At 39.3% G+C, this 26,673-nt stretch overlaps 1 protein-coding gene across 7 annotated transcripts in view; it reads right to left on the bottom strand.

Moving 5' to 3' along the window:
* mapkap1 (MAPK associated protein 1) overlaps positions 1-26,673 on the bottom strand; it is a 271,311-nt gene that overhangs the window by 7,689 nt on the left and 236,949 nt on the right. For all 7 annotated transcript variants that reach the window (XM_059638269.1, XM_048558771.2, XM_048558775.2 and 4 more), the window contains one exon: positions 18,728-18,825. In XM_059638269.1, coding sequence (XP_059494252.1) covers positions 18,728-18,825 — 98 coding nt within the window. The remainder of the gene's footprint in view (positions 1-18,727; positions 18,826-26,673) is intronic.

The raw sequence follows: 26,673 nt of genomic DNA on the forward strand, positions 1-26,673 counted from the left end.
ACTTAATTGAGACATATAAGATAATCAGAGGGTTAGAAAGGGTGAATAGGGAGAGCCTTTTTCCTAGGATGGTGACGGTGAGCACGAGGGGGCATAGCTTTAAATTGAGGGGTGAAAGATATAGGACAGATGTCAGAGGTAGTTTCTTTATTCAGCGAGTACTAAGGGAATGGAACGCTTTGCCTGCAACGGTAGTAGATTCGCCAACTTTAGGTACATTTAAGTCGTCATTGGACAAGCATATGGACGTACATTTAATAATGTAGGTTAGATGGGCTTCAGATTGGTATGACAGGTCGGCACAACATCGAGGGCCGAAGGGCCTCTACTGTGCTGTAATGTTCTATGAATCACGTCACATTTATCCGTATTAAACTCCATTTGCCACCTTTCAGCCCAATTCTGCAGTTCATCCAAGTCTCCCTGCAACATTCTTCCACACTGTCCACCACTCCACTGACTTTAGTGTCATCTGCAAACTTACTAACCCATCCACGTCATTTATAAAAATGACAAACAGCAGTGGTCCCAAAACAGATCCTTGAGGTACACCACTAGTGACCTGACTCCAGGCTGAATATTTTCCATCAACCACCACTCGTTGCCTTCTTACAGAAAGCCAGTTTCTAATCCAAACTGCTAAATCTCCCTCAATCCCATGCCTCTGTATTTTCTCCGATAGCCTACCATGTGGAACCTTATCAAAGGCTTTACTGAAGTCCATGTACACCACGTCAACTACCCTTCCTTCATCCACATGCTTGGTCACCTTCTCAAAAAACTCAATGAGGTTTGTGAGACACGACCTCCCCTTAACTAATCCATGCTGATTGTTGCTTGCTAGATGATTATAAATCCTATCTCTTATAATCTTTTCCAAAACTTTTCCTACAACAGACGTAAGGCTCACAGGTCTACAATTACCTGGGTCATACTGTAGCAGCTTAAAATTAGATAAAGGGAAAATCATTGGAGCAAAAGCAGAATTTGACTGGTAAGCAAGCAATATTTGAGGAGGTCTATGAGTTCCATTACAAGAGATCAAGTCTCAAGTTCTCCAAAGAAACAACCCTCATCCCTCAGACAGCAGAAGGCTGCTCTGTTTGTACTCGAGCACATCAACTTTTTAAAAAGTTTTTAAAGTACAACAGCAAGCAGTAGCATGAACACTGACAATGCTATCAGCGTATGCATGGTCAGCACGAACACAAAACTGATGATGTGACTGAGTCTAAGTTAACAGGAGTCAATTATGCTTCCCATGATGACACTGTACTGCACTTACAGCAAACTTCTTTTCAAGAGTTTGAATTGAATTTCTTACAATTCATCTCCACAGGGGAATTCCAGCTTCAATCTGGAAACCTTCATCGAGTCATAACGTACACTTGCCCCATAAAAACTCTCACCATATTTTTTACCATGCATTAGTTGTTACCCCAATATGATCTGCCCATTGATTTGTGTTTCAAGGGAGAGAAAAGCATTTTCTCAATTTTTAATTTTTCAGAATCAGAACGCACGACAATCTAGAGAGATTTCAAAGCAATGACAGAGAGACTAAATAAGGATTCAATGCCTAACAGGAATCGCTTCAAGCTCATTATGATACTCTAGTGCTCTTTCTTCTTATTTTGTAATACCTTGTCAGCAAGTAAATCGTAAAACCTCAGATTGGTTTTCTTCCTGAAAGTGATGTAAATTCTGTTCCTCAAAACATTTCTGAACTTCCTTCAGCTACATTACAGGGAAAACTAAATGCTTGAAGGTATGACCTTCTATAGGATTTTTCAAACAGCAGCAAATCTGGGAGCATGAGGTATCTTACATGATGTGACATGAATGTGCCAGCAGCCAGTAAAAAGTTCTTTCTTTGTGTCTGTATAAGTTGTTAAATAAGATTCAAGATAGCTGAAGAAGTATAAAACCAGACCGATTGATTTTCTTGAATATAGGTGCAGTGACAGAATGCAGCACTACAGATTTCACCCCCAATCCACCAGTATCTCAGCAATTCCGTTTCCTAATTTTTCTGTTCAACTCCTGGACTGAGACTTGATCCCACAACCTTGGTGAGACAAAGACAAAAGGTGTTACCCACTGACCCTCTGCTTGTAGTTTTTAAAAAAATAAATAACAAAATCCACCTCCAAAAAGGGGTGCTGTAACAAGAAACAACTTTGAAAGTAAACCCAACAAATTCAGTTAAAATGTCACTTAGGCATGCCAGCCCCTATAGTGCCCATCAATCACGAAAGATCTCAAGCATATCAGTGGACTCTGCATGTTCCTTCACTGTGAACACTCAAGTGAGAACATAACTGTGGAAGATGGACAGGCAGTTTAGTTGACCCCAAAAGGCACAAGTGAGAAGATCACATACTCCCTCACATTTAATTTGAACTAGCATTTATCTCATTCAAAAGAAGCTGTGGCAATGCCTTAAAGCTGGACTGTTAAAGCTCTGGCATCAGTGGTATACAAACCCATGCCACCAGAGAGACTGGAATCTGAACCGCAGCACTCTGCAACTGGATCCTCTGCTTTCTGACCCATAGGCCGCAATGAGTGAGGATAGGTAACTGCAGCTCCTCCACAATAACACAACACTGAAGACCCCTAAGGATGTGACATCAGCCCCCTACTGTACTCCAATGACAGTACTGCCAGATTCGAAACGAACACCATCGAAATGTTCGCTGACAACACCATCATAGTGGGACAAATATCTACTGATGAGTCAAAATACAGAAGGGAGATAGACGGCATGGTGATACAGTGCGATGAAAATGATCTGTCTCTCAACATTAGCAAAACTAAAGAACCAATCATCGACTTCCGAAAGAAAGAAGGAGAACATGCCCCCATCTACATCAAATGGAACTGAGGGTGACAGTGTGAACAGCATCAAGTTCCTCGCAGTGATGGTAACAGAAAACCTGTTCTGGACTTCCAATGTAAATATGACAGTCAAGGTGGCACAACAACGCCTTTTTATCCTCAGGCAGCTCAGGAAATTTGGCATATCCGTAAGATCCCTCACCAATTTGTATCGATGCACCATTGAAAGCACACTGACCTGGTGCATACCAGCCTGGTAGGGCAACTGCTCTGCCCAGGACCATTAAGAAACTACAGAAGGCTGTGTGGACAACCCAGACCATCATGGGAGCAACCTTCCATTCATGGCTCACTGCGGCGGAAAGGTGACCATCATCAAAAACCCATCACACCTGCGGTGACGACCTCCTACAACCTCTTCCGTCAGGCAGAAGATACAGAAACCTGAACACACACACACACACACACACACACACACACAAGCGTGTTCAAGAACAGCTTCTTTCTGGCCATTATCAGACAGTTGAATGGGGTCGAGCCTCAAATAACATAACCTGCACGTCTAAGTCTTTTTGATCTGTACATCCTTTGCTTGCTGTGATCTGCCTATATCTCTCATATGCAAAGCATTTCATTGCTGCATGCACTGAAATACAATCAATAAATACAGCTTTCAGCCAGGTTACTGGGCCAACTAGTCCCTTTACACGAAAAGTTATTTTTAATCAGTGATTTGGAGACAGTAAGGATTGCAGATGTTGGAAGCCAGAGTCAATAGATGTGAAGCTGGAAAGCAGGCTAGACAGCATCTAAGGAGCTGGAAAGTCAACGTTTCAGGCCAAAACCCTTTGTTGAGACTGTTGGGGGGGGGGGGGAACCCAGAAGTGAATAGAGAGGGGCAGGATTGGGCCATCCCACAACAACCCTTCCCCAGCCCCATTATTTCCTCCTCTATCCCCTCCCCCTTCCCAGTCCTGACAAAGGGTTTTGGCCTGAAACATTGACTTTCCTGCTCCTCAGATGCTGTCGGACTTGCTGGTGATCCTTTGCTTTTCAAGGATTTTCAGCCTATTGGACCTAGTTCTTACGTACTATAGGAATATCTGTGAATATCTGGTACATTACTAAGTTTAATTCTATCCTGAAGGTTCAAAATAGTATCGTGATTGGTGGCAAGGTTAACAAGATATTAAAGAAGTAAATATATGATTTGATAACATAATGATGTTGTTTTGTTAATTAGAACTCATTAAGGATGGCAGAACTAATGATGTGATATAACTGTAACATGTGGGTGCTCCTGGATGTTTGTTTGGTCTAGCGAAAACATCTGCAGTAAGTGTTTCAAGTTTGAGCTGTTGATAGCTGAACTACAGACATTGTGATGCACCAGGGAGAAAGAAAGTTACCTGGATTCTTTGTACCAGAACGTGGACACAACTTTTAGGACAGGGACTTCTGATTTGGTCATTGTTCAGTCACATGAATATCTGACTGTCAGTGAGGCAGGTAAAAGGCCCAAGAGGCAGAGCTTCAATCTTTGTAACTGGTCAACAGGTTTGAGGTTCTCTTGGCTTGGTTAGAGATTTGGGGGCTACAGGCCAATTAACCATGATACAGGAAAGCCATTTCAGAACAACAGGAGAATGCAGTAGCAAGGGAAACAATAAGTAACTGCAGTAGTAAGGGACAATAAAGTCTATGTTGCTTATCTGGGGCAAGGGTTTGGGACATTTAGTCAGTGCCACAGAGGAACTTGCAGTAGCAGGGAGAAAATCCTGTCATCAAATAGATTCTGATTCCTGCGGCACTGATGCCGGTACAGGGGAAACAGATTTGTAATAATGGGACAATCTTTACCTGAACCACAGTTGTCCTGTGTTCTTCTGAACTGCATAACTTGGAAATAGAAATGATTTAAAACTAAGTTGTGGGGAGTAAGGGATCAAATTTGTGAATGTGGTAAATCAAAACGGTGGAGAGAAGGCAAAAGAGAAAGATACTTATATAGGAAATCATAAACAGATCAAGACAGGAAAGGGTAGACAGCACAAATCTTAAGATTAAATCAATAGATAAGAGTGGAAGTTACAATAAAAAAAGGACAGCATTAAAATCCCTGTAACTGAATGCATGCAGCATTCTAAACAAACATGAACTGACAGTGCAAAATAAATATGAACTGACAGCCACTACAAAGACTTGGCTATAGGATGACACAGGTTAGCACCTGAATATCGAAAGGTACAGGACATTTATGGAAGACAAGCTAGGTAAATGTGAGGAGGCTGCTCATATGGTTATAAAAACAATAGAGAGGGAAGACCTAAGTTCAGGGAACTGGGAAACAATTTGGGTAGAAATGAGAAATGATAAAGGCAAGAAGTCACTTGTGGGAGGGGTGTATGCCAACTATCTGATGATAAATCACACAGCAGGGTGGAGCATAAAGGAATAAATAACGTGAGCTTCTCAGAAGGCATGGTGATAATCTTGGTGTCTTTAATCAATATATAGACTCATAAATTCAGACAAGCAAGGGTATGATGACTTCATAGATCTTTTCAAGATACCTTCTCAGAAGACCATGTTCAGGATCCAATCAGACATAAGGCTGTACTATACCTGGTACTGTGCAACGAGATAAGATTTATTCCTGATCTCAGAGTGAAGGTGCCCCTAGATACAGAAACAATATGAAGATTGAATTTTACATTCTGTTTGAGGGACTAAGGTGTGGGTTCCGAAACTATTTTTCAAAATGTAAATAAGGGCATGAAAGCAGAGACTGCATTAAAAAAAAACTTATTTGGCAAACTAGGTTACACCATAGGTCAGAGATAACAAAGTGTGGAGCTGGATGAACACAGCAGGCCAAGCAGCATCTTAGGAGCACAAAAGCTGACATTTCGGGCCTAGATCCTTTTCTGATGAAGGGTCTAGGCCCGAAATGTCAGCTTTTGTGCTCCTAAGATGCTGCCTGGCCTGCTGTGTTCATCCAGCTCCACACTTTGTTATATCGGATTCTCCAGCAGCTGCAGTTCCCATTATCTCTGATACAACACAGGTCAATTCATTTGCAGTTGCACACATTTAATGGGGATTTTTCAGAATATACAGAATACATACCTTGTAAAGAGTACGAAAATTTTCAAGGGATAGACCCCCCCCCACCAAAATCATGCTCGAGTAGAAAAAGTTAAAGGTAGCATCAAATTTACAGAACTTAATTAAGCAAATACAGGTGGCAAGTCAGAAGATTGCATAAGACTGACTAAAGAAGGGGTAAAAAGAAGACAAGAGAAAACGACCCAGAAATATAAGAACATACAGAACGAGTTTGTACGAATATTTTAAAGAAGTTAAAGTGAGCACTTGTCCCATAGAAAATATGTCTGGACAATCCATAATGGAAGATTAGGTGATGGCAGACGTATTAAATCAATATTTTACATCAGTCTTCACTGTAGAGGATATAAATAAAGTTCTAGAAGCAGCTATAAATCATGAAAAAGTGGTGATGCAGGGACTCAGGACATCTGCAATCACCAGAGAAGTGATATTAAGTAAACTGATGGATCTGTAGGCTAACAATGCCAGGATGTCGACAGACTTCATCCTAGGTTCTTCAAGAATTGGCTAGCGAGGTGTCTCCATGCATTGGTTTTTAATTTTGCAAAACTCTCTAGATTTATGGAAGATCCTTTGGATTTGTACATCTCAAATAGAAATAATTTATTGGAAAAGGGACAGGCACAAAAAAAAACAGGCAACTAGAGATCAAGGAGTTCAAAATCAGAAAAAATATTAGAAGTTATTACTGAAGAAATTATAATAGGGTACTTGAATAAATTTAAAGTAATCAGGCAGAATTAACACAGTTTTTCAAGGAAGATAAGTCTAACCAATCTACTGGATTTCTTTGAGGAATTAACACACTAAGTACAAAAGGAAACCAGAGGAGGTACTGTAGTTAGATTTCCAGATTGCATTTGTCAAAAGTGCCACATCAAAGGTTGATGCAGAAAATAAATGCTCATGGTGTAGGAGGTAACACTGGCATGGTTAGAAAATTAGCTGACTAACAGAAAGCAAAAAGTAGTCATAAATAAGTTTAATGCAGATTGGAAAGAAGTAACAAGTGATGTAACCACATGTTCGTGCTTCGACCTCAACTATTTACAATTTATATAAATGACTTGAAGGGACAGCTAAATTTGCTGATTAAACAAAGAAGATAACGAAAGTAAGCTGTGATGAGAACATGAGGAAGCTACAAACAGATTTGGATTGGTTGAGTAAGCTGACAAAGATTGTGCAAGGGGATTTTAATGTGGGGGAACATGAAATTGTCCATTGTGGCAGAAAAAACAAAAAGATGCACATTATCTAAATGGTGAGAGGCTGCAGAATTCTGAAATGCAGAGATATCTGGGAGTCCTAGTCATGAATCACTAAGTAATTAAGAGAAATCACATGGTATTAGTCTCCATATTTAAGGAAGGATGCAAATATATTTTAAGCAGTTCAGGAGAACATTTACCAGACTGATATCTAGAATAGATAGGTGTCTTATGAAGGAAGGTTGGACAGGCTAGGCTTTCACCTGCTGGATTTTGAGAGACTAAGAGAAGACTTGATTGACACATAGAAGATGCTGAAGGGTCTTGAGAGATTATAGAATGTTGCCCATGTAAGATCATAGATGAATGGAAAATGTTTTCTCACAGATGGTCATGAGTCTTTGCAGGAAGAAAGACCGAATATTTTCAAGGCAGAGATAAATAGATTCGTGAAAAGCAAGGGGTTCAAGATCAGCCACGAATAACAGAGTATGCCTGAGGGGGCGAATGGCCTATGCCTTGTCCATATTATTCCCACCAGCCAAAGGACCATTTCGGTTAAAGTTTTAATTTATTATCACACACATTATTGTTATTATTGGAAGGTTGAAATATGATGCTTCATCTGTCCCAATAAATATAAATTTACATGTGATTGATTGTACTGCTGCAAATCACAGTGACATCCACATTTTTCATAACTGTTAATTCTGTTAAAAACTGTTCTAAATTCTAAAACTGTTAAACTGTGAACATAAGCCGAAAAGATATCAGAGTAAAAATGCTGATTCTCCAATCACAGTGCGATGCATTTAGCAAATAAAGACCGCAAAGCAAATAACATTTTATATACTGCAGTGTTTCTTTAGGTATGTAAACCTACTGAAGAAAGGGTAAAAACAAAAATGAAATAAACTAGTCCACATAGTAGCATATATGTCATGAGGGAATCCTTTATCCACTTTCAAAATGACCCATTCAGTAAATATTTCAAATTTACTGAAGATGTGGAGGGCAGGAATGTTTGATGATTAATTTTAAAAGAATGATTGCAGAGCGTACAACATTGTTTAAGTCTTCTGAAATCTACCATCAGTTTGCAAAACCATTTGATAATTAACCACCGACATCTCAACCAATACTTCTGCAATTCTGAAACACGTGAAGTCTAAAGGAATCATGTACATCTTTACCAAGATTATCTTCTTCCTTTGCTGAATCTCGCCCTTGAGAACAGCAGTGGCATAATGCTGGAGCCTTGAAGAGAAATGAATGTTAATCAGGTCATACGTAGATGTCTAAGCTTGTCTTTGGAATAGGAAGACTCTTCCTTTCATCAACAACAGAGTTCTTTTTTAAGGATCTGTTACAAATCCTGCAGTTTCTGTAATTTTGGGCGGTGGGAGAATGACACAACAGACTTATGATACAGAGGTTGGAACACTTAACATTGCTAAAATGAGATGAATCATTTTTCAGTAGGAAAGAAACAATGAAAAATGTCTACTGCAGTATTTAGTCTACAACTATACAACTTAATACTGACATTATTGTACATTTTTGTGATACAGCTGAAATAGTACAGCAGATGTATCCTTGGTCAACTGTTCATCACAATGGTAGAAAACCAGCAACTGTCTGACAATCTCCATTGTTATGCTGCCATTTAGAGCTTTCTATAATTCTGAAAATATTTTTGAACATAGTTAACCAATGCCTGAGGTGATGTCTGCTACACACCATCTTGAGAACAGTTCTTTATGAGATTTCACCCCTCTGTGCATAGTGCTTTGGAGACCTGTGAACAGAATAAACAACATTTTAAAAACAAGAATTCATGGTTAGATACACTGCTACAAAAATACATTTGGTTCTTAATGATTCTATTATTCCAAAGATGACTGAAACAACTTTTAAAAATATAGAAAGGCACAATTAGAATTGATTTTACCTGCTACAAGATTGATCTTGACGTATAGGTGCCTTTCCAAACTTGTGTTTCCACTTAAAACTCTTCTAAAGTAGTCATTTTTCTTCTTGCCTCCGTCTCAATGCCAGTCCAATTATATTGATGGATTTGAAGTTTACTGGATGTTCATCAAGTGTTTCAGACTTTCAGAAATAATTGATCTCACACACTTCCTTATCGCTTGGATTCTGTTTTTCTTTATATATTCATGCAGAGACTGGCTTGGATTATGCCAGTTTACAGGAGGAAAATATCTCCTCTATGTAGGTATTACACCAATGTTCAGAGAGACATGTGCATTCAAAATGCAAGTTGTTGGATTTATGCACAAAGAACTCCCAAATGCATCACGATTCTATTTGCTCTTTTTAAATCCATAATTGAATCAGATGACTTTACAAAAACACCTGGAATTACGCTAACATGAATCTGTGCAGTACTTGTATCATACAACTTGGAATATACAGACTAATTGACTCTCTTTTCCCAAAAAACTAATAAGGTAATTCATAGTTTTGGTTACCTGGACTGTAAGATTCACTGTTATATTTGGATAAGAATTTGAAGATTTACACAAGGTTTCAAACAACCTTAAGGTCTAGAATGCCATTTTTTGGCATGAACATAAAACTGACCACAAACCTAGTTTTCAAACAAAACAGCTTTGAAGCCATATCATCATTAAAGAAAATGTTATGAATTTGAAATAAGGCAAAATTAAGTCGGTCTGATATAATCTTTACTGTATACAGGAACATGGCATGACAGGTGAAAAACAAGTAATTGAAATTCATCTCACAGCAATTACTGCATCTCAGCAGGCTGCCTGGAGATGCTGCTGGTAGAAGGTGTCTCCTCAAAACGGCGGTGTGAAAATCTAACAAAATGTATCCTGTGTAATGCATCTCTCGGTCCAATATTCTAAATGAAGTGTCAACTAGAGACTGAAAGGAAGATGCGGAAGAGGTTTTGTACATATATTCACACAATAAGACACATTTTAAATTCTCAATTCAGCAAAATTGAGCACTTTTTTTTTGGAACAAACTTATCTAATTTTCATAGTTTGGTAGTGAGTTAACAGGCAGCTTCACATGCACAACAAATCTGTTATAATGAACAAAAAACAAATCTCTGACTGTTTATAGTTATCCTTCATCTAAATTTCCATCGTTTCTTGATCAGGTTCAATGCAATACTCCTGGCCCTGATTTTTTTTTTCCACCCCCTGGAATGCATAAACACTAAAGCTGCCTGTCTTTGGCATCATAATTTTTGCATTTGATTGCTGCTCTACAAGGAAGCAGCATAGGAAGCTAACAGGTGGACTCTGTCTCAGAAATATATATATCCATATATACTATTGTGGCAGAGGAGGTTAGATCAGAGAAAAGGGGTTTGAACAGATGCTGATGATGGACAAAAAGAACACGACTTTTATCCCACAACTGATTCTAGAGTTATGGAGATGTGCAGCAAGGAAACAGACGCTTTGGTCAAACTTGTCCTTGCTGATCGGATAGGCTACATTAACCTAGTCCCATTAGCCAGCATTTGGCTGATATCCCTCTAAACCCTTCCTATTCATATACCCATCCAGATCCCTTTCAATGTTATAATTGTACCAGTTTCCACCAATTCCTCTGGCAGCTCATTCCACACATGTACCACCTCCACATGAAAAAGTTGCCCCTTAGGTCCCTTTTAAATCCTTCCCCTCTCATCTTAAACCAACACCCTCTAGTTTTGGCCTCCCCTACCCCACAGTAAAGGCTTTGACTATTCACCCTATTCATGCCCCTCGTGATTTTATAAACTTCTATAAGGTCACCCCTTATCTTCCAAAGCTCCTGGGACATTAACCCAAGCCGACTCAGCTTCTCCCTATATTCAAGCCCACCAACCCTGGCAACATTCTTGTAAATAATTTCTGAACTCTTTCAAGTTTCACAACATCTTTCTTATATACAGGAGACCAGAACTGAATGCAATATTCCAAATGTGGTCTAATGAACGTCCTGTATGGGGACGTCCACAGCATGACCTTCCAACTCTTATACTCAATGCATTGACCAATAAAGGCAAGCATACCAAACATCTCCTTCACTACCCTGTTTACTTGCGAACTACGAACTGCACCTCAAAGTCTCTTTGTTCAGCAACACTGCTTAGGATCTTATCATTCAGTGTCAAAGTCTAGCCCTGAGTTGCCCTGTCAAAATGCAGTACCTCACGTTATCGGAATTAAACTTCAACTGCCACTACTTGGCCCATTTCTCCATCTGATCAAGGTCCTGTTATGTTCTGACATAACTTTCTTTGCTGTCCACTGCACCAATTTTGGTGCCATCTACAGACATTAACCGTATCTCCTATATTCACATCTAAATCATTTATATAAAAAACAAAAAACAGTGAACTCAGCACCGATCTTTGCAGCACACCAGTGATCATAGGCCTCCAGTCCAAAAAGCAACTCTCCACTGTTACCTTCTGTCTTCGACCTTTCAGCGAATTCTGTATCCAAATAGCTAGTTCTCCCTGTTTTCATGTGATCTAACCTTGTTAAGTAATCCACCATGCAGAACCTTGTTGAATGCCTCACTGAATCCCATACAGATCACATCAACCGCTCTATCTTCGTCAATCCTCTTTGTTACTTCTTCAAAGAACTCTATCAAGTTGGTGAGACATGATTTCCGACACGCGGTGAGGTTGACTGTCCTCAGTCAGTCCTTGCCTTTCCAAATATATGTAAGTCCTCTCCCTCCGAAACCCCTCCAACAACTCACGCACTGACATGAGGCACACCAGTCTAATAGTTCTCTGGCTTTTCTTTACCACCTTTCTTAAATAATGGCACCATGTTAGCTGGCCTCCAGTCTTCTGGCACCTCACGTATGGCTACCAATGATACAAATATTTCAGTAATCAGCCCAGCATTCACTTCTCTAGCTTCCCACAAAGTGCACCTGATCAGGTCCCAAGGATTTAACCACTTTTATGAATTTTAAGATTCCAGCACCACCTCCTCTATAAAATGGACACTTTTCAAGAATTCACTATTTATTTGCCCAAGTTCTGTCACTTCCATATGTCTTCTCTGCAGTAAAAACTGATGCAAAGTGTTTAGTATCTCACCCATGACCTACGGTTCTAAGGCAGCCTTGCTGATCTCAAAGGGGCCCCATTTGCTCCCTAGTTGCTCTTTTCCCCTTAACATATTTATAGAATCCCTTTGGATTCTCCTTAATCCTATCTGCCAAAGCTACTTCATACCACTTTTTTGACCCCCCCACCCCAATTTCCCTGGAGTATACCCCTACTGCCCTTATACTCTTCTAGTTGCAATCGGGGAGTGGGGCCCCAAGCGTATTTGATATATGGTCCACTTGAATCTACTCAACAGCTAAGCCACCAGACATACACTAACTAGTGCCTTTTCATCTTGAAGTAAGTCATCAACATGAACATAAGAAACAAGAACAAGAGTAGACCATGTAGCTTCATATGCCTGATCGACCATTCAATGGTGTCCTTGTAATTTTTCCCCTTCAATATCATCTTTAATTCAAACATCTTTCTCAACCTTGAGTATACTTAATGATGGAGAGTATGCAATACTCTAAGGATTCAAAAGATTCACAACCTTCTCCTCTTCTCAATCCTTAATGATGGATCCTTTACTTTGAAGCTGTTTGCCAGTGCTTTAGATTGCTCAGCCTCAGGAAACAACATCTCAGTCTAACCTGTCAAGCCTATTCAGAATTGTGCATGAGAATCAATGGGATCACCTTAGATAGTCCTAAACCCTAAATTTACTCAGCTTTTTATAATTGAGCAATCCTCTAATTTCAGGAACCAATTTAGTTGAATCTACGCTGTAATGTTACCAAGCTAAGTATATCCTTTCTGAGACATGGAAACCAAAGTGGTACATGGGAAGTGTGGCCAGACTGAAGACCTACACAACTTTAGCAAAACTTCCTTATTCTTGTACTGTATACCATTTACAATAAAGACTAAATATTATTTGAAACAAAAAAGCAAATTGCTGGAGAAACTCAGCAGATCTGGCAGATTCTGTGGAAAGAAAGCAGAGTTAATGTTTTGAGTCCAGTGACCCTTCTTCAGAACACCAAATATTATTTGCCATCCTCTTTACTTGCTGTACCTGTGTACTAATGTCCTGGGTGGCTTATTGTTAAGCCACTCTGAATATCAACTGATACAGGCTCTCAGAATGTTTGAAAATGTTCAGCTTTCTATTCTTGTAACCGAAGTGAATAACCTCACATTTGCCTCTATTATGCTTCCTTTGCCACTTTATTGCCCAGTCACACAATCTATCAATGTCTCTGCAGCCTGTTGACCTCTTCATGCCCTACATTTGAATTTAGCTTTGCATTGTCAGCAAGTTTTGATACATTATTCCAGTCTCAAAGTCCAAGCAATCAGTAAAGATTACAAACAGCAGAAACATTAAACAGAGCCTTGCAGAATTTCACTCGTTACAGCTGGCGACTTGAAAATGCTCCATCTATCCCATCCAATATTTCCTGAACTAATCTACTGTACATGCTTATATATTATTCCAGAGCTATTTTCTTACACGTTAACCTTTATGTTAGTCTTATTTAATGTCTTTTGAAAATCCAAATATAGTAATCCATTGGTACTCCCATATCCTACTGGCAAAATCCTTAATAAACTCAAATAAAATTGTCATGTGTTTTTATTTTCATAAAACCACACTGAAAATTACATTCTGATCAGACAGAGTCAAAAAGCATCAAGACTTCTTTATTAATAGATTCCATCATTTGCCTAATGACTAACACCAGGCTAACTGGCCTAAAGTTTAGTTTTCGCTCTCCTTTCTTTTCTGAAAAACAAAATTACATTCACTAACTTGCAATCTGTTAAGACCATTCTGAAATGTACAGAAATTTGGAAAATCACAGTCAACATATCCACTATCACTGTATCAACTGCAGCTACTTTTAGAACACTAGGATACAGATAATCCAGAGCTAGGCATTTGTCAGCTTTTAGTCCTTGAAGTTTCTTCAAGGTTCTTTTTCAGCTGATATCAATAATCTTAAATTCCTCACTCTCATTTACTTCTTGGTTATTCTTTATTTCTGATACTGAATGTAATTTTGACTCCTGCGAAAACTGACTCAAAACATTTGTTCAATACCTCTGCAATTTCCTCATGATAATTTATGCCATCTTTGCCTCTAAGGAGCTCTTTGCTTAGCTACCTTTTACCTATGTAAAAGGTCTTATAGTCTGTTATTTTGAAAAATCTGCCTACACGACTCTTATATTCTTGTACATGGTAACAATGAATGTTCTATTCAGTGTATTGCTCCACAGACTCGTATAATACACATCATTACCACTGTCTCTAATCACAGAGTTTCCAATTGGATTAACACCACTGAGAAAGCGAGAGATGAGGAGGTACGTACTCTCTCTCATAAGAGCAAGGGGAAGGGAGGGAAAATAAATGTTACCTCAGGCATTTTCTTCTGCCTGTTTGTGACCTATTTCAGTAAGGTATTGATGGAAGGTTAAATAATCAGATCACCACTCAATACCTTGTTCAGGGCTGCTGCAGTGCAAGGGCATCCGAGAAAGGAAAGCAAAAACAGATTAGAAAGAGCAAGTTTCACCCTCAAAGCATGGCAACTGAATTCTTGTAATAAGATCAGCAAAGACTCTTTCAGGAAACTTGTTTATTACAGAGCTGCACATAGACCATCTGCACGCAGCAACCAGCCTGACCTTCCAGTTGCGATCCAAGTTAATTCACCCTCTCACATGTCCGTCCTTGGCCTCCTCCACTATCAGAGTGAGGCCAAACGTAAACTTGAGGAACAATATTTCACCTTTGAAGCTTATAGTCCAGTGACCCTAAAATAGACTTCACAAGCTTCAAAATCCCTTCATCCCAGCCTTATCCCATGTCAAGTCCTCTCTCTCCTGACGTGACTCAACCTATCATTCTTTCTCCTCACTTATCTGCACCACTCTGCCCATTGACCAATCATCATAACACCCTATCTGCATCCACCTATCTTCTCTCCTACCCTTCCCCCACCAGTCCCAGCCCCAGCCCCAGCCCCACCCTGCCCTCTATTTATTTCTGGGCTCTCCTCTCTCTGCCCAGTCCTGACAAAGGGTTTCAGTCCAAAACGTTGACTTACCTACTCCTCAGATGCTATCTGACCTGCTGTGCTTTTCCGGCCTCATACCTATAGACTCTGGCTTCCAGCATCTGCAGTACACGTCAATATCACTTGAAGGACTACATCATCACAAATCTCTTTCCTGAGCTAGTCAACAAACTTTTTTACCTTCTGGTACTGTCTGCTAAGTATGCACCATTTCAAACCCCGGTGTCATGCCGCTTGTTGAGGACTTTCAGTCAAAAGATCCCTTGTTAAAAAAAAAACTCACCAACCAGCTAATCAGCAAATGAAAACACTGGCAAGAATTCATGACCATGGAAAATGTCTTTAATCTTGGAATTGAGTTACACGGTGACATTTTGATATTAAATTTGCCTTGGGATTGAGGGAGTAAACACAGAAACCAGTATTTTGTCCGTGCTAAGTTAACTTAGCTTGCAAGGGTAGCAGCAAAAGCATTATAATTGATCTCAATATCCCAGCTTATGAAGTGGAAAAAAATTGGGCCAGTGTTCCCATTTATGATAAGTTCTCAGTGACCCATCTGGAAGCCTACATACATGGACACTAGATGAGAATAACTGTTAAAGTCTTTCTTGTCAAATAGTGAGCTATCATAGCAGGTGAATTACATTGGAAGAATGGTCACTGAGATCCAATGCCCCACAGGTATAATGTTATACTCTAGCAACTGGTTCATGTCAGAGTGAGGATGCAGTAAAATTAGCAGAATAAAATGAGAAAAATCTTCAAGGTCCATCCTGAAATTCTTACTCCATTTACGAAGAGGATCCATGTGAAAGGAAGAAAGAGCTTCTATACCCTTAGTTTTGACTTTTAAAAAAGAACTTTGTAGAACTGAATTATTTCCCACTGTTGAAAATAAAGGATTGAGGAGCTATGACTGAAGATCCATTATAGTGGAAACAAACAGGAAGTGATCCAGGTCTCAACCTCTTTTTGGGCTCTGTACCAACTAAACAGTTATCCAAAATTATAATGGCAGACGGAAAAGTTTAATATAAATCTTTTCCAGACTGACCGGGAAAGCACAAAACAATAATTTGTAAAGCCAATGCCTCAAATCATAAGCTCCCAGTCCAGTCCACTAAAGGTTCCCTAAATTAATTTGCATTTTTCCTTTGTTTCTACCCTAGAAGCCAAATTTTCCTGACTGGGATTTTGATCTACTAATCTGATGAAGTATCAATTAAGTATTGCTATTTAGTATGGTTCTGATTTCAAAGCTGCAAGTCTATTTATACACCCCCCCACCCAATTAAATTTAAACTTGCTTCAATATACTTGAGGGTAAGTGACATTGCAAAAGATCTACATGATCCTTAGGTCAATGAATCTGTACAACATTATATTATTTACATAAATCTTTGAGTGTCCCTTGATTACAACAATTAAGACTATAAATACTTCTTACTCTAGCTGCCTACACTAATATTAATATTGACCTTTCAGGTAATCCTTTAATCCCTTGCGATGCTTATGCATCTCATTTTCATTGAAGGCTATATTTAGCTGTTGTTGAGGCAGCTGAATTGAAAACAAGAATTTATTCATGGAACATGTTTCAAATTCATTAGAAGTTTGCAAGAGAATTGTCACTGCTACAGTTCACTTTATATTGATGTTACCCATCATGATGACAATTCATCTAGTTAATATTCATTTAGAGTTAAAAGCTGAGACCCCACAGGCATGAAAATGCTATGATCATATGTGCAACAGTTTAATTTCACAATATTGGGCAGAGTTTTAAGAACAGTGAGAAGATGTGACAGAACTTCAATAAAATGGCAGAATTTGATGATGTAAAGGAAATTCAACAGTTTACACTATAACACAGCACGAGAAATAATCAGACTGACACGTCACCTGTTACAATTTCCTGCTAAAACAAATTCAAAATTATCTGAGCTTACTAAAGAATTAAATGCACAAAACGTGCTCTCATTCTCTCTCTTTGCAGAGATTCAGATTTTTTTCATTAAAATGGAACACCATTCAACTTAAATGCAATCTGAATTAAATATTACATCTGTTTCAATGTTAATGTTTTTACATAGAAGGCTTTCATTTTGATATGTTAAAGCATTTCATTTAGGCACTTTATCAGTTACATTTTAATTATAATTTTGATGCTTAATAAAATCTATAAAATGCTGTCAAATAGACAAACACAAACTGTGCGTGCATGTAAAAATAATCACAGTGGTGTTGAAAAGACAATACAACAAAAAATTAAAATCATAATAATTAATTAGTTTGTCAGCCTTAAAATACCTTTGTTTCAGTAGCAATATCATGATGTTTCACTGTTAGGAAATACAAGCTGCCCTTTCAAAAGTTAAACCATTTTTAAGCAATACTCAGATAATCAGTACTATTCCATTTCAAAAAAGGTCACTGATCTTCAAGTTAAATAAAGCAGTATTTATATTCAACTGATGCCATTAACTTTCAACATGAGGTCTCAAGCAGTTCACTGGATTTGCTTATGTCAGTAGCTAAAAACATTTTGTGAATAAAAACTGGGTTTTCCTTACTACCAAGTTACTTTGGCATCCAGTAAAACTGTTCAGCAGTGGCAACATGTATATTTTGTCTGCAACATAACACTGAAAAAAGAGAGTAATTCTCCATTTTTAATCACTATTTCAATTTATTTATTTTATGTTGTGTGAACTAGGCAATCGAAAGCACCCAGGAAGCTTGTACAAATCTGTTGCTACAATTATAATCTTTCTGCCCATTGTTTAACAGAAGGAATACTGTCATATTTCCCGTTATGAGGATTTATCAAGTGTTTTGATGTTATGCTCCAAGATCTTTGTTCACACGTCCCACAGAGTTAAGTCTACTGAAAATTCCTGATTGTAGCTGGTGTGTAGAGATTGACAGCACTGTTTAACTGTAAATATGGGAGTGTTGTACTTTGCAAACACAGTTCAACAAAACTGACAGCATCAGTGTGGGGAGTACTATGATAAAAGAAAACATACTTACCTTCCTAACTCAAAATGGTCATTTATAGAGAAGGACAGCCAACTGATTTAAAAAAACGCATCAATTGTGTACGGACAAACTTATGGAAGAACAGTTTTAAATTATTTTCAATTGTAAAATGTTTACTATTTCCAAGATGCAAATTGAGACACTTTATAAAGCATGCAGCTGCTGACTTTTACTGTTGAAATGCAGTAATGATACTGCATTCCTTGAACAGGTCAGAAATCATCTTTGAATTTTTACAGGGAACATACACTATAATCTTACAGACATAATTTATTGTCATGCTGTCATTAGGAACCAATTTTTCTTTGGTGACCAGTTTGCAAAATGAGTTCTCTGTTACCAACCTTCAGCACAATTTCATTGACTGTGTTGGTGTCTGCTTCAAAGTAGAGATGTTTGTGGTCATGATTGCTTAGATAGGTGAGCTTGAATACTGCATGGCCTGCAAGGCAAACAAAGGACAGGAGTCAAACAGATGAACAGAGTTTTACTACGGATGCAGACTGACAAAGAAACAGATGGCGATATTAATGTCCCATCAGCAGAACAGAAGGAAATTGCATGATGGCGACAGCCTCCGCATGTCATTTCAACATCATTCAGGCAAAACTCACCACAAAGGCAACAGAACCCTTTTTAATATAATTTCATTCCCCATCCTATCACAATGGACAAAGTGCAGAATCAATCATTTGGTTAGTTAGGTCCTCTGTCAATTCTTTCTGTTCTTTGAGTTGTGGTGGGGGAGGGGAAGCATTGGTGGTGAGAGAAGAGAAGAAACCAGACTGTGCTTGGTATGACCATTGCAGGAAAGTAAGTATTAATATTTGTGGTAGGCTTATAGAGGCATTTACTGCTTCACACAGATATGTTAAAATCTGCTACGTGACCTACAATACTACAAATCCAGGTGGTTATATTAACAGACACTACAAAATAAAAGCTTCTTAAATTATCTTTTGATGCAAAGTCAAATTTTGAAATACATGCTGAGTCAACACCCATTCCAAGCATATTGCTCATGATATAATGTAGTGTGGTGAAAACATGAGAGTACATAAGCTTTTAGAATTTCTCTCAGAAATATACAAGAACGTTATAAATGCAACATCAGAAGGATAAAATTGCATTATTCATATTCCTACCTCCTACCCCCCTCCCCCACCAAGTCAAGACTACTAACTCATTGTGGACTTACTATGAATGTCCAAAAGTAGTTAACTCTTCAAGTTTATATTTAGAGATAATAAAATGTGAGGCTGGATGAACACAGCAGGCCAAGCAGCATCTCAGGAGCACAAAAGCTGACGTTTCGGGCCTAGACCCTTCATCAGAGAGGGGGATGGGGAGAGGGAACTGGAATAAATAGGGAGAGAGGGGGAGGCGGACCGAAGATGGAGAGTAAAGAAGATAGGTGGAGAGAGTATAGGTGGGGAGGTAGGGAGGGGATAGGTCAGTCCAGGGAAGACGGACAGGTCAAGGAGGTGGGATGAGGTTAGTAGGTAGATGGGGGTGCGGCTTGGGGTGGGAGGAAGGGATGGGTGAGAGGAAGAACCGGTTAGGGAGGCAGAGACAGGTTGAACTGGTTTTGGGATGCAATGGGTGGGGGGGGGGAAGAGCTGGGCTGGTTGTGTGGTGCAGTGGGGGGAGGGGGCGAACTGGGCTGGTTTAGGGATGCAGTTGGGGAAGGGGAGATTTTGAAACTGGTGAAGTCTACATTGATACCATTAGGCTGCAGGGTTCCCAGGCGGAATATGAGTTGCTGTTCCTGCTAATGTGGAATGATTCCACATTAAGCAGAGGTTCACCTGCACATCTGCCAATGTGGTATACTGCATCCACTGTACCCGGTGTGGCTTCCTCTACATTGGGGAAACCAAGCGGAGGCTTGGAGACCGCTTTACAGAACACCTCCGCTCAGTTCGCAACAAACAACTGCACCTCCCAGTCGCAAACCATTTCCACTCCCCCTCCCATTCTTTAGATGACATGTCCATCAAGGGCCTCCTGCACTGCCACAATGATGCCACCCGAAGGTTGCAGGAACAGCAACTCATATTCCGCCTGGGAACCCTGCAGCCTAATGGTATCAATGTGGACTTCACCAGTTTCAAAATCTCCCCTTCCCCAACTGCATCCCTAAACCAGCCCAGTTCGCCCCTACCCCCACTGCACCACACAACCAGCCCAGCTCTTCCCCCCCGACCCACTGTATCCCAAAACCAGTCCAACCTGTCTCTGCCTCCCTAACCGGTTCTTCCTCTCACCCATCCCTTCCTCCCACCCCAAGCCGCACCCCCATTTACCTACTAACCTCATCCCACCTCCTTGACCTGTCTGTCTTCCCTGGACTGACCTATCCCCTCCCTACCTCCCCACCTATACTCTCTCCACCTATCTTCTTTACTCTCCATCTTCGGTCCGCCTCCCCCTCTATCCCTATTTATTCCAGTTCCCTCTCCCCGTCCCCCTCTCTGATGAAGGGTCTAGGCCCGAAACGTCAGCTTTTGTGCTCCTGAGATGCTGCTTGGCCTGCTGTGTTCATCCAGCCTCACATTTTATTATCTTGGAATTCTCCAGCATCTGCAGTTCCCATTATCTCTGAAGTTTATATTTAGACTGTTTTGTCACATAAATAGCAAGACAGTGGTACAAGCCCATTGTTCTGTCAACATACCAGGCCACTGACTGGCAAAGGCAATGTTGTCACAGTGCAAGCTGACAATGGGGCTGCTCTCTCGAGAGGTAGATGGTTTAGCCTGAGGGTCACCATGCCTCAGGTGAGGGACGAGATTGAGAAGAGTCCTTCATGATATTCAGGAATAACATCACTGGTATAGCACAGTAAGCATCTCAATTGTCCACATGGCAGGTTTCTGAGCTTCAGAGATAATGGGAACTGCAGATGCTGGAGAATTCCAAGATAATAAAATGTGAGGCTGGATGAACACAGCAGGCCAAGCAGCATCTCAGGAGCACAAAAGCTGACGTTTCGGGCCTAGACCCTTCATCAGAGATTGTCTGTCAGAAGAACCATAAAGCAGAAATAGAAAATGAAACCAACCCACACTGCAGTCATACATCTCCAAACATGGGTAGTGAAGGAGAGATCGGAAGACAGGCAGAACTGATATAGAAATAAGTGTATCCTGAACATACGGTCAACTTGAAACCAAAATCATGAGAATGTTCCTTCGAGTACATCACTACCAGCGATAACAATATTCCTGCACCACTGAAAGTTGAGGAATGATACCCATAAAAACTTGAACTTGCTGAAAAGTTTTACAATACCTGGCCAGATATAACAAATTTGAATTTAATGGTTCACTAGTCAGAAAACACATTTGTTCTTTATAACACATGGTAAACGAACATCTATCAAAATTTCAAATAGTAAACTAAACTTTTTTTTGAATGTTCCAAATTAATTTCAAGTGGGGTGTTTTAATTTTATCATTGATGATATTTATTTATTGCTAAGGATTAGCAGTCATCGGGCAGATCTTGCATGGATAAAATAGTGAAATTAATAGCATTTACTAATATGAGGTCAGTCAGTCTGTAACTTTCGCACACAAACAGTTAAATGTGAAAATCCCACATTTGTTGTCAGAGATATTGTGCTCCTCCCCAGGGAATCCTATTACAGTCCTTGCTGATAAATTCAACAGTATAAGGAATGCAATGTCATGAACTTGAGGTACATGTCTATTAATTCCTCACAAAGGATATCTGGGAAAGTTAGGGCTGGTGCATTCAGGAATTAGTAAATTTTTAACATGGGTTTGTTAAGTGCAAATTATTGTCAAGCATCTTCTCTGACACGGAGAATTAATTTTAAAAAGTGAAGGAGGTGAGCTGAATGTCTCAATCCCCAAGAGGTTAGCATTGAAGATATAGAACACTAAGTTTTGTACTCTCTTAATCCCAACTGTCTTTCCAAATTTTTATTCCATTTTGATTTAAAATTTATACTTTTGTGCTTTATATTTACCAATTTAGATGTTACATGCATCACATTAAAGATGCATTTGAAATGCTCGAGGGTAGTGGTACTGTCAGTGAATTTTCATTCCAGGATACCAAACTAACATTCTGAGGACATGGTCTTGAATTTCACTGTGGCAGATGGTGCATTTGAACTCAATAAAATCTGAATTAATGATGACCATGCAACCACTGTTGATTAACGTTCCCTCTAAGTTGCATGGCCTTGTGACATAATACAAAGCTATATTTTTGTTGTGTAGTTGCAATTTTACCAGTGAACATCAAATACCTGTAGATGCAAATTTCACAGAATATTTAAAGTTGCCTTTTTGGGTCTCAAAGTCATCCAATAGATTAAAGCTTTCGTGAATTTCTTCAAGCCAATGTGCCTCCATAAACCTCAACATATATTGGACTTGCAAACAGTTCAATTTTGCACATTCTTTTAAATCTGCCATTTCTCCACAAGAAAAATTAATGATACCCTACGTCATGAAACAGCTGCTGCTTTTCAAACATTGGTAACGTATTCAGATCAAATTTCAGTTTGCAAGAATTTGGAATTAAAATGGAAGAGGTCACTTCACAGGGATCATAATAACAAATGCCATACAGAAATATTTTGCCTTTGGATCTGGCTAAAATCTATCCATAAATACAAAAACAAGACATCTAGTGGCAGTAAAAGGTTACTGCTCTTGCCTTAGATTTTTGACCGAGGTGAAAAGAAGCAAAGCTACATGAAATAAATAAGACATTATATACCAGGTCAGAATGAATCATAGAATCCCCAGAGTGTGGAAGCAGACCCTTAGGCCCAACAAGTCCACACTGACTCTCAGGGCACCCCACCCAGACTTATCCACCTATAACCTATCTAATCTACACATCTTTGAGCACTATGGGCAATTTAATATAACCAATCCACCTAGCCTGACTGTGGGAGGAAACCACAGCATCTGAAGGAAACCACACAGCTGCGGGGAAAATGTGCAAACTTCACACAGACAATCACCCAAGGATGAAATCGAACCTAGGTCCCTGGAGCTGTGAGGCAGCAGTGCTAAACACTGAGCTACCGTGCCACCCCAAAGTGACAGCATTGTTGATGTGATTTACATTATTTGGTTCTGACACAAACAAAGGCATTTCATAAATAAAAATTATTCGTGAAGGCGATTAAACACAGTTCAATTTACAAAACAACCTTTATTCTGAATCCACTTTATGCATTGAATGAAGATAACTTTTCACAACATGAACTTGAGGATTTTCTGCTCAAAAATCTTCAGTTAATTATTTGATTTGATTTGATTTCAGAAGTATGAGATTTGAGTTTTTGGTTAATGAATGGAAAAAATTTCAGCAAAAATATTTGCAGAAGAACAAGGAGAACAAACGAAATGCAGTACTGATAACATCACTTTTCAGTAACTGACCCTGCACAGCTTGACTTTTATTCAATAGAACACACAACCATAATTTCTGAGAAAGAAATACTTTAGGCCAAATATATCCCTGCAGCACTCCCCTTCTATCCCAGCTTTTGTTTTCATAAATAATTCTCTCCATGCATGGAGTGAAATTGTATTTAAAAAGACCTTTTAATGGTCAAGGTGGAGATCAGAATTTTTAATATCCTAAATAAATCTATAAATTTGTATATCTGGTTGGCAACGATTTTATGTATTGGCACTGGGAGGAACGGTTGGGTGGAGTGAGAGACGAGAGGGAAGAAGCAGTGAGACAGCAGCTTTCAGGAATATTAAAAAAAACAAAAACTGTGAATGCTGAAAATCAGAAATAATAATAGAAAATGCTGGTCAAGCTCAGCAGGGCTAGCAGGATCTATAGAGAGAAAGCAGAGCTAATGTTTTGCATCAAATGACCCTACTTCAGTACTATCAACTCCATCCCTCTCCTTAGCAACAATTTGGGATTAAGTAGGTCTGCTGCAATCTCAATGTTATATTCAACTTGGAATGAGCTTCCAACCACATATTTTTGTCATCAAGATTGCCTGTTTCCAGCTCCGTAACACTGTGCAATTATGTACCATATTGGCTCATCTGCTGCTAAAACCTCAGTCGTGTCATTGTTACTATATACTTGACATTTCAACACATTTATGGTTGGTCTTCCAAACTGCACTGTCTATAAATGTGAGACCATCAAAACTTAACTTGTATCAAAAACCATTTCCCCTATCATCCAAGTTTGTTGACCTACAGTGGCCTCTGTCAAGTAACATTCGATTTGAAAAATTCTCACCCTTGTTCTCACATCCATCAAAGGTCTCATCTATTTCTATCTTGGTGGTCTGCTCCATGTTCCCAAGACACATGTATTCTAATTTTGACACCTCCAATTTGAATTGCTCCACACTACTGATGGCCATGCTAGCATTTTCCTCAGTGTTACCTCGAGAATATCTTCCCCACAGCTCCTTACATTGCATTCCTCTTTTAAGAGGCTCCTTAAAACCTCTCTTGGACCAAATATTTAGTCAGCTAACCTAATATTTGCAATTGTGGCGTGGTGTAACACTGCTTTAAAAGAATTTGTTTAAATTAATTCATGTCTCTGGCTAGGCAATCATTTATTTTCCATCTCTATTTGTCCAGAGGGCAGTTAAGAGGCAACTACATTGCTGCGGGTCTAGAGTGACACGTAGGCCAGATCATTTTAGGAGGAAGATTTCTTTCTTTGTAGGACATTAATGAACCTGGTGGGATTTTCCTGATAATCAGAAAAGGTTTTATGGTCAAACGATCCTTAATTCCAGGTTCTTTACTGAATTCAAATTCTATCATCTGCCATGGCGGGATATGAACTCAGGTCCCCAGAACATTAGCTGAGCTCCTGATTAATAATCTAATGATAATATGACTCGGCCATTGCCTATCCTATTGTGTTTCATTACATTAACGGCATTATGTTCATGTTGCCATTGAGATCCAGCAGGTATTGCTCATCACAGACTGCATGGATATTTGAACTGTGGAATTCTGTGCCTTTTGGGGCAATTTGCTCTGAGTGCATTAGCAATTCCGTCTCAGGCATTACTGAAATCAACTAGTTACGGGTTCTAAATTCCCAAATGAAACAAGGAAAATTAGCCCTTTTTGAAAATAAGTTTAGTACTGTTCTAAATCAGTTCAAATATGACTGGCTTTACTGACCAGCTGTGCTGTCAGATCTTGAACTCACTTACAAGTAACACAGGAACAATAGTTTCGGTGATATTTCTCCAGGGCCATTGCTAGTTTTCAGGGTGTCATTGGTAGATAGGTCAATTGAAACGCCACATCTTTAAGTGAAAACGGAGGTTCAGGCAGTAGTTGTCAGTGGTAAACCACAAATACTCAATCATTTCTGCCCTTGACAGAGGGGCTAAAGAGGATGGACATGGCTAATATAGAATAGTTATTCAGCAGATTTGATCTCCCCCAGAAACTTCAAAGCATTGGCTATCTCCACAACTTTGCTTCATTGCATCTTCCTGACAACCTTACCAGGCAAACCTTAAAGGGTTAAAAGAATAGTTTTCTTAAATAAGTTGACCATTTGTGTGGACATGTTAGCATTGTTCAGCAAAATACTTCAACTGTTTCCTGGATTATTTAAAATTAAATGCAAAGCTACATAGCAAGTAAATTCCAACCCAATCAGAAGGCAATACAGAACAGAGAGAAGGCTACAATACTGGAGCATCAATTTCAATCAACACCCTGTTTAACATTGTTTAATATTGGGAATTTGGGTAATAACAAAGAGAAAGATGACCCATCTCTTAAATCTTTGGACTACGTTAAATATTCTTCTCAGGTTGCTGGAGAGTTTACTTTCAGCATGACAGCAATCATAAGGTGAAGCCATGCTCTAATGCTCGTACTAAAAGATACGATCGTAAGTCATAGGAGCAGAAATTAGGCCATTTGACCCATCAAGTCTGCTCTGCCATTCAATCATGGCTGATACATTCCTCAATCTCATTCTCCTGCTTTCGCCCCGTAACCCTTGATAATCATTAACCTATCTATCTCAGTCTTAAATGTACTCAATTACTTGGCCTCCACAGCCTTCTAAGGCAGTGAATTCCATAGATTCACCACTGTCTGGCCGAAGAAGTTTCTCCTTATCTCCGTTCTAAAAGGTCTTCCCTTTACTCCAAGGATGTTCCCTTGAGTCCTAGTCTCTCTGACCAATGGAAGCATCTTCTCAACATCCACTCTGACCATGCCACTCAGTATTCTCTAAGTTTCAATTAGATCCCCCCACCCCCAGATACCCTTCT

This window comes from Stegostoma tigrinum, chromosome 29 (assembly GCF_030684315.1).
Source record: "Stegostoma tigrinum isolate sSteTig4 chromosome 29, sSteTig4.hap1, whole genome shotgun sequence".
Taxonomy (NCBI): Eukaryota; Metazoa; Chordata; class Chondrichthyes; order Orectolobiformes; family Stegostomatidae; genus Stegostoma; species Stegostoma tigrinum.